This window comes from Bactrocera neohumeralis, chromosome 5, assembly GCF_024586455.1.
Source record: "Bactrocera neohumeralis isolate Rockhampton chromosome 5, APGP_CSIRO_Bneo_wtdbg2-racon-allhic-juicebox.fasta_v2, whole genome shotgun sequence".
Classification (NCBI taxonomy): domain Eukaryota; kingdom Metazoa; phylum Arthropoda; class Insecta; order Diptera; family Tephritidae; genus Bactrocera; species Bactrocera neohumeralis.
Window position 1 is genome coordinate 13397 of NC_065922.1, and position 10351 is coordinate 23747.

At 33.8% G+C, this 10351-nt stretch overlaps 1 protein-coding gene across 1 annotated transcript; it reads right to left on the reverse strand.

The window, feature by feature from the left end:
- Positions 1 to 4671: 4671 nt before the first annotated feature.
- Positions 4672 to 10061, reverse strand: LOC126758585 (homeobox protein B-H1-like). The gene is made up of 3 exons (XM_050472910.1): positions 9147 to 10061; positions 7512 to 7740; positions 4672 to 5788 (listed from the first exon to the last, which is right to left on the reverse strand). The coding sequence occupies exons 1-3, from the start codon at positions 9814 to 9816 to the stop codon at positions 5146 to 5148; spliced, it is 1542 nt and encodes a 513-aa protein (XP_050328867.1). The 5' UTR covers positions 9817 to 10061; the 3' UTR covers positions 4672 to 5145.
- Between the last annotated feature and the right edge of the window lie 290 nt (positions 10062 to 10351).

Below are 10351 nucleotides of genomic sequence, written 5' to 3' on the forward strand. Positions count from 1 at the left end.
CCGTCCGTCCGTGCAAGCTGTAACTTGAGTAAAAATAGAGATATCTCGGTAAAACTTGGTATGTAGGTTTCTGAGTACAAAAAACAATTCGAGTTCGTAGATGGGCGTAATCGGACCACTGCCGCGCCCACAAATCGCCATTAACCGAAAACTTATAAATTGCCATAACTAAGCACTAAATTAAAATATAAAATTGTAATTTTGCAATTTTGGAAAAGTGGGCGTGGTCACGCCCTCTAATATGTTTAAAATCGGACAACAATCACCTTTACTTCTCATATACAATTTAAAATTCCATTTTATTCTTTCACTTTCCAGTACACAAATCACAAAGCAATTAATATAAAGGAATAAAATTTTGCTGTAATAATTCCCTTAAAGTGTGGCCCTTTTGACCAAAAATTGTCCACTGTTCAAGACCCTAGGTACCGAATATGTGGACCCCAGTATCTATAGTTGACTTTTGACCGAAAATATCGGTTCTTATATGAGATATATAATTGAAATTCAGGGAATTCCTCCTCTGACAATGATATGTCCGCATGTCAAAAATTGGTCGAATTGGGCTAATACTTCCCTGAGCCCCCATAAACCTAATATAAATATCGATCTTCAAGGTGACTTTATGCTGAATATAAAAGCCAATATTTGAGTTATCTCAATGAAATTGGGAGAGCGTGTTTTATTCTTGACAGTGTATCCTTTTGCCTAAAATGGATATATCTGAGCAAAAACTTGACTTAGCCCCCTTAGAACCATTACGAGGTATTTCGAACATCCGGGTGTCTTTGCTCCATAAGATTGGGGATTGTATGTGAGGTACCAATAATAATTAATGGATAATATCGGGTCGATACTTATCCAACTTCCATATACTACATATAATGACTTTCGTGTTTCTAACAAATCTTATGCCGAATTTGTCGGCCAGTGTATGAGTTATAAAGAATATTTATACATATGGAATTTCTTAGATTCCGATCCTCTGGTTGACGTTTTACTGCGTAAATATATCCCTCGCTTTAATTCTAGCAAGATGCATGAGTATAAAATGTTCGGTTGCATCCGAACTTAGCCCTTCCTTGCTGATTTAAATCTACATATGTATGCCAAAACAAATCAAACCATAAACAAAAAATCTATTAAAATGAACATTAATTCAAATATTGTGCTGTGTTTTAGTAAATAATAACTAAGCAGAATATATGTACTCACCTAATATTTAGTACATGGGTCATTCGGAATGATGAATTCACCTTAATTACGTGTTCATCAGACAATCTACACTCTCCTCTGAATGGCATGGATGAAATCTCTTCTATTTGTTGAACTTCTTTTAGCCAGATTTGTTTTCGTTTATTATGTGAGTAATTATTGTTCTATAGCTTGTATTTAAATTTTCTTGAGCCATGGTGATCACAAAACTCAAAGTTATTTGGGCATCTGAAGAATTCATTTTTAAACAAGCGGAGCTCAGCTACATCTATAGTAGAGACAATTCAAAAACAAGAGAATGTTTGTCAAATTTTCTTTTGGTATAATATTCCTTTGTTCCGTTTCCCAAATCTTGTTTGGTCCGTAGTGGCAGTACATGAAAATGTTGGTCTCATCAAATTATAATATCAAGCCAATAATCTCATAAGCCTAATAATAACTCCTAATAGCAAACCGTTTTCCACTTCCAATTCATCTACCAAGAAAAACATCCACTGTTTCAAAATATTGCTAATCATTTTAAAATTTATTTGGAAGTGGTCTTATATCTTAAACTTTAATGGTCTGTCTGCTGAGTGTTTTAAATCGAAGCAAATTTTTTCGGCGAGCTTAATCTATTACAGAATATATGTATATAAATTCTCGTATCACGGTGTTCGTTGCCCAACTGTTCCGGAACGACTTGCACGAATTTGATGAAATTTGGAGTGCTTATCGGGTAAGTCTGAGAATTGGCCTACGTCCTACCTCAAATGTTGTTTTTTTTTTGAAAAGTTTTTCGTGATTCAGCATTGAAAAATACATACAGTTTTCGCTCTTATACGTTCAACCCCTGATTTTTAACTTCGATGTTTATAATAATCTGTTGCGCCAGATATCCAAATATAATTTATTAAATTAAATAAAGTATACTTTAATTGTCTTCAACTCTACATCCCACTTTCAATTATAATACATTCCCCATTCACTTATAGTGTTAGCTAGTTTTAAAATTATTTCCTTGAAACAAATATTTCCTAAAAATAACGTATGTATATGTATAATGCAAAACAACGTATGCTGGGTCTGCTAGTTATATCATAAATGGCTTTAAGTTTAATTGAGAACAGGACACGTATTTTTGTTGGCATTATTCCTTTGTGGTGTTTAAAATAAACCAACTGAATGTGATCTTCCTCAATTCGCTACCCAAGTTTTCTTAAATGGTGCTACAATCATATCCCATCCCTTGAAACGCAATTGCATTCTCATTTAATTAATTTACTAATCTTACATAAAATGTAGTTTGCTTCCAAAAATTGGTAAAATCGCTAGAATTACTCACTAATCCCCATGTAACCCAATGATTATCTTTATTCTAGTTGACTTTACAACTCATATATCATTGTCTTTTTGGTAAAATTTATTATGTATATCAATTAGGAAGCGAGCATCTGATCAAAACTACAGGACACTTAGCATAAGTGGTTTGGTGGCATTACTGTTAAATCGGTCGAAATATTTAGTCAAGCATAAATATATGCATTCGGTACCATATGAGTTCATACTTGTTAGTCAACTTGATATATTGAATATTAAACAGAATACTTTAATGAAACCAATAATGCGCAAGATGCACAAGACATATTCAATGAAATTCCCCATAACGGACAGTCCTTATATCCGGACACGTCCCATAACCAGACAAATTTAATGAACATGAGGATTTCAGGACATGAGTATGTTCCAACGACCAGCACGGACACTATTTTAGTATTATTTCGTTCAAATTACCTCTGATGAACGGAAAAGATTTCATTAAATATGTCAACAAAATTGAGTACAATTTCTAGTTCCCGTTTTTTTAACTTCTTGTGCTGGCGTCGTCTGGTTCGCGATGACTCAACGGAAACTAAAGGCATAATTTTCATTCATTCACTCCAGCCGGACATTGTCTCGCATATATTAGTACAGAAGGAATAAAGTTTTGAGTTGCATCTTCAGACTATTTTTCAACACACAGTTTTGACACGCCCCCATGGGTGGTCCATACAGATCCCATAGCCGCACAAAAACATTATGTAAAAGCGAGAAACTTGTACTTGTAACAGTTTATTTTTTAAAAACAAAAATGAGATATCTAAAATGTACTTAAATTTAAACCATAGCAAAAAAATGTTCTTGAATATCAAAATAAGTGGGTACATATGTGTATGTTTAAAAACTTTTAAAAGTCAGTTCAATGGTGATCACAATATTTAATTGAGCATAACCAAAAACTTATATTATTACTACTTGCGGTCTGCTCAAGCTGCAAACGGTTGCCAATTTGTCATAGGCAGAGAGGGTTATTAATACCGCCCTAGCTATTAAAATTATCAATTCAGTATCTCTGTTCTGTCTTAGCTGCATACTTACACAATATGCACCTATAAATGGCACAGTGGTAAGTAGATGTATCAGCACATGTCCGCTTATGGAGCTTGTGACTTCAAAGCAAACATGAACCCTTTATTTATGTACATATGTAAATTTAATATAATTAGATCTCTGTTAAACATGATAGGTGAAATGAGGTGGCACAAAACTTATTAGCAAAATTTCAATAATAACACTAGGCATTTCTATAACAATTTATCTTATTTGGCAGTTTAAATGTACATACATAAACAATATTTACAATAATTTTTACGAACGCAAAAATGAGATTGCTATAAATAAGAACTTTTGCAAATTGTACACACATGTATGAATGTACATCATCATCACTATTTCAAGTGCAGATGAACATCATGTAGGTGTACATACATATGTATATGTTAGTACTCTACCAATTTGTATGAATTAAAAATGTGCGAAATGCATCCGGGTGTCCGGGAAACTATGTTATAAAAATGTTGAGTATAAGTTAAATATTACTTATTATGTAGATAAAATTGAATTCTAGCGGCATTCTCCAATGGCGCTAATTCTTGGATCGTATTAGCTTATAGTTAGCTCACTTTGTTTCATTAATATGTCACTAATATTTGATTTTGTATGAAAGAAGGCCAAAACAATATATTTTCTGCTTAAGTTATTGACACACCTCCCCACTTATATGTCCGTTTGTGTTTTAATTATTATTTCTTTATTAAACTTCATTTTTTTTATTAAATTGATCTAATATTTCTTATTGTGATAACAGAAGTTAGGACGAAAACTGGTTCGATCGAATTAATACAATATAATATACATTACTTTAAATTAACTACAAATACTATAGAATTTTAACATTATTATATAACACATCTTTCTGATTATTGATTATTCAAGCTTACCTTTCATTCCAAATACCTTACAAAGCCATACAACTCTACAACTGTTGAAATGATACTGGCTATACAGCTCTTTCTATGTAAGAATGATAGTTTCCATTTTAATTATATATCATTTATTAATCAATGCAATAGGTACGTTTAAAAATTCACACAACACTTAATCGAATCGCATACATATATTTTATCAACTTTAGAAATTTACATATGTATATCTTATATATGTAAGACTTAAATAATATATTGATCGCACTATGAATATAAAATAAACAATGGATATTTGCTTAATACGTATATAATACATAACCTTTGTTACAGTTCTCACAGTTCCCATAAATTAAGCGCTAAGAATGATCTGTAAAAGTTTTATTAAAAGTACTATATTTCGGCACATAAGAACCGACCCCCAATCACAACTATTATAAGCAGCTATGTACATATATATAATGATATAAGCAGATACATAGGTATCATGACATACAATCTTTAATTGTAGAGATCAACCTAAACTAATTATAATAACCTAATGGTAATACATATGCATACTTTACAAAAAATATTACGTACATACGTACGTCATATTTTGAGTGCGCACGTACGTTTGGCCAATGTCTTTTTGATGCTGACTTCAAACTCAAACCTGAATTTGATCATCATCATCAGACTGGAGCTGCGAGCTTTCGCGTGATCTGCCTGGAGGGCTTCCTGGATTAAGAGTTGGACTGGGAGAACGCGATAGTACAATGTGCCTTGTAGGCGATTGTTGAGTAGGTGAGCATGGTGAGTACCGCTGATCTGTTGTTGCATTTATTTGAGTTGCCGGTGCTACTGTTGGTGCTATAGCTGGTAATGTAGGTGAAGAGAGCGGCTTGACAACAGCAATTGAATTAGTGTTAGATGTTGTACCAGCTGCCGCGGCAACTGCTGCCACAGAGGCGCTTTGGTAGTAGCTACTTAGAGAAGTAAGCGAATTGGAAGCTGATAGGTGGGAGAAAGGTGAAGTGGCAGAAACTGGCAAGCTTGCAAGCGGTCCTACATTATGAACTCCTGCGTACAAATTATAAGGAAGCGGCTTTTGCATTGCGGCAGCTGCCGCTGCTTGGCGATAATATAAATCAATGCTCGAAGGAGCCGGGCCAGCATGAGGTGACTGTGAGCCAGGGTAAGGCCATGCTCCCAAATAGGGTGTTCCACCATAAAGTCGTTGAAATGCTGCAAAGTTCCCTGCCTCCGCTAATAACTCCAATCCAACTGCAGTTTGCCGTTTCCATTTGGTTCTGAACGAAAAAGCAGAAATCATTTTTTAGTACTTATTAAAAATCAAAGCATCACAAATATAAATCCAAATAATTTATGAATTTTAATAATATTATCCTTATACTTATATTTAGTACAGTTATAAAAATCCTTTAGGCTAACATATCAAATCATTACACATATACGTAGTTGCATTCATACAAATATAAAGGTACATACAAATGTATGTAAGTATTTATGTTCAATACACGTTACGTTTACACGTGTACGACAATGCATAAAACGTTAGTTTCTAAAATTTCTGTTTCAAAATATAATAAAATTTTAAAGTTTTTCACAAATATAAAAGAATATTCCCGAACAACAGACGGAACGGCACACAAACTATATTCGGTCTTCCTAAATTGTGACAAAAAAGTACCCAGAAATTGTAATTTAATTCCCCAGGTAAATGATATTAAATTTTTTTTTTTAATACAAAAACTTTCCTTAATTATTATGCTTCAAATATGAGCGCATTCTGTCAATCGGTTATCATACAGCAGCCGCTTAAGTCGGTACCTCTCAGTAGAACGTTGTGATTTTTACAATGGATAAAGGGCTTGCCGTGATTCAAAATACGGTTTTATCAAAAACAAAAGGCTACAAGTGATACAAAGCCTTCCAAGACGGTCTACAGATCGTTGAAGACATGCCTCGTTCTGAACGGCCTTCTGCCTCTTCTATTGCTGAAAATATTAAGTGTTAGAGAAATGGCAAGAGAGCTCGACATCTGTCGCGAGTCCGTTGAAAAGACTTTGGTAAATATTTTGGGTATGAAACGCGTTCTTAGATATATAACTGGTGATGAGACATGAGTTTATGAGTTTGACATGCAAACAAGTCAAGAATCATTGGAATGGAAGGAAAAAAACCATCCGAAACCAAAAACCACGCCAAAGCCGCTCAAAAATCAAGGTGATGCTCATTTTTTAGATGTTCGTGGCTTCATGCACCATGTATTTGTTCCGGAGGGACAGACGGTCAATAAGAAGTTCTATTGCGTCGTATTGAGGCGTTTGCAAGAGAACATCCGTTGAAAACGATTGATATTGTCGAAGAACAATTCATGGATTTTACACAATGATAATGCACCATCGCATCTAGCAATGAATATCACCGATCAACCACCGTAATCTCCAGATTTGGCTCGGTGTGATTTTTTCCTGTTCCCCAAATTGCCGGTGCGTGTAGAAGTTCGCAGAAGGAGCTCAAGGAAGTGATTCGAGGACTGAAAAAATCATTGGCATAAGGTATATGAAGGGAATTACTTTGAAGGCGACTAAATAAATTTTTGACTTAACTTATTTAACTTGAAATACAGTTACATTTTCCAGACTTTGTATGTATTTGCTATTGCCAAACAAAATAAACATATTAGTTAATCCGCCAGGAAGTGTAAAGTTTTCATTCAGCGTCGACTATTTTTCTATTACCCTGTTCTTATTTTCGGCGTTCAGGTATTATATAAAAAAAATTCTAACAAATATTAATTTTTAAAATGCCGAATATAATTTTTTCATAATAGACAATGCTAAAAAAACATCACAAAATCCATACTCAAAACCCAAAACCCATTATCAAGGTTTATATACGCAGAAGCCGAGTTTTATACATACATATTTATGCCTTATGACTAAAGAAAATTTTTTGCATACATATATCTTTGCCGTATTATTGAAATAAAGTCAAAAGCCAACTAACCGACGATTTTGGTACCAGGTTTTAACTTGGCAATCGCTTAGGTCAAGCTTATGGGCAAGCTCTTGTCTTTCTTGAACGCTTAAATACTTTTGTCTTTCAAACGATTTTTCGAGAGTTTGCAATTGATGATCTGTAAAGGCGGTGCGCGCTTTACGTTGTTTTTTACTTAAGCCGTGCGTGTCATTGGTGGAACCACTTTTAATGCTATTTCCGTCTTCATCTTTAGCACCTGTAATCAAAAAGATTTCATTTTTTAAATTTTTGTAATACTACATATATGGATATGGAGCAATAAAACTATAACCTTTTATACACAGTACACAATGATCACACGATTTATATAAAAATAAAGCCATATTGATTGTTAAAACATCTGGTTAATTTTTACTTTAAATTCTTTTATTATATATATTGTGCTCTCTGGTGTTTTTTACATTAAAATGTTTAAATGCTCTTAACAACTTAACTGCAGTGAAACAATATCCATTTCGCAAAGTTCGAAAACTGACAAGACACAAAATGTAGCAAATAACTTCGAATCCTCTTCCAATAACATATTGGCCATATTGGCGAGATCAGTTGGTATATTTGGTATGCAATATTTATGTATATGAAGATCCCAACACCTAAGTATTTCGGATAATAAGCAAGCTACTACCTTGCTATGCCAATACATGATATATAGTACATGTATATAATTATGTAATGTCTAAATTAAATAAAGAGAGAACATGGCGCTGCTTATCAGAGACCAATCTTCCTCTAGCTCTTACATTTTAGATATAAATTCTAATTCTGTTTGGCTTTTAGGCATCACAGTAAAATTAGGTCAGCATATTTTGCATAAAATGAGTAATTTGGTGCTAAAAGTTGGTGACTTTAATCTTTGATTATAATATAATTCACATTCTAATTCACAAATTGCATATGCAATATCAAATAGCAATTTCTTCTTCCAGAATTGTGAATTAATTTTTCATTTGATTTTAAAAATGTCTTCAAGAAATTAAGCAATATTACACACCTCTTTAATTTTAAAAAATGTTCACATATTTAGAGTTAGTAATAGCGACAATATGTTAGGCATACAATTTATTATTGGTTACATTTATTAAAACAATTTTCTACTAAAGAAGTAAAAAGCAAATATTTTATCAACTAAGATTAATCGTAAGTTAAAATTAAGTAAAAGTAAAACCACATATGAAATGGCTAGGTTCAAACGTAAATCCAAACTATAAGTAAATAAACAAAATTTAAATAAATTAAAAAATAGCAATAATTCTGCTCAATTTGAGAATGAAATAGTAGTTGGGGTTGTTAAAAGGGATAAGAGACAAATTGCTCTAATTGGTTTGAGAATTATATTTGAAGATGATCCGATTTTAAGGGAATACTAATATGAATATTGAATCTGCTCTGTTAAATTCGTATATCAATCTAACTAAATTGAAAATAATATAATAATATTTTGAATTTTATGGGTAGATATATACATATGTATATTCTATGTTGCCTTTGCACTTATTCAGCGTAGTCCTGTGCTCTATATGTACATATATACATATGAGCTATCACCAACTACCCAAAAATTTTTCCGTCTCCCCACCCAATATAAATTGAATCTCACCTCACCATTACTACAAACACTGTTATCGTCCAAGTGGCCACCGCTCCCAACTTCACTGTCACAATCTTCGTTGTCCTGGTAATCACTATTGTTATCAAAGTCGCGAACGACTGAAGTTGCATTCGCATAGTGTTGCTGCATTGCAGCCGCATATTGCACTACATTTATACCATTTGAACCGATTTGTGTTGCACCGACGGGAAAATGAATTTTTTGTGCAACAGCTGCAACTGCGCTAACGGGTGTTTGAGTATGTTGAGGAATTAGCGTGTGTGGTGGACCCCTAGAATGATGCATTTGCGACGGTTGAAGATGAGTAGAGTGATGGTGCAGGGTTAATGGGATTGGCGGTGGATCAGACTGTTGTAGAGATGTTGAGGAATCAAATGGTGGTTGTGAGCATTGAATAAACGGAGTTTGGGAGCTGCTGTTCCCACTGTGATTGTTATTATTTATATTTTGCTGTTGCTGTTGATGATGTTGATGCTTGTAAAATACAGCGGCCGCTGCCACGCCAGCTGCGTTGGCTGCCTCTACTGCTGCGGCGGCGGCGGCACTTCCAGCTAGAATATCGTTGATCATAAAACGTGACCGATTCGGTTTCAGATTCGACATTTTTTGCTTTTGTTCACTAGTGGTTGAAGGTGAAGTTATAAATGTCATTGAATCTTTCATGACCACACTATTTGCAAACACGTAAGGTGTAAAAATTTTTTTATAGCACTGTATTTTTTAAGAGTGGTATTTGGATTAATTTAATACAAAAATATCACTCAATCGTTGCGGTATGTAAATAAATTTCCACATTAACTATTATTAATTACACAATTAATTAACACGTTTTTTTCATAAAAACCGATTTCAACGGATATTCACGGAGTTTTAACTTTCTTCGCCACCGTCAAAACAAGACTAACCGCACCTGCAAGAATTTCAGCTACCAAGAGTATCGTATTCAACCGCGTCTGACTTTGCCAAGGGAAACTTGATATTGTGGTGGATGTTTAATGATGCATATATATTGTTCTCTTTTACGTTCGCTATACGTGCTACTCAAACATACTTGCTTATTCGCTCACACCAAATAACACCGCCATGTTTTACACTCTCCGCCTTTAATCCAACGCGAATGTTTTCTACGGATGGCAATCCATAAGTTCATATACATACATATGCACATGTATTTTAAACAAATATATAGCATGTGTTA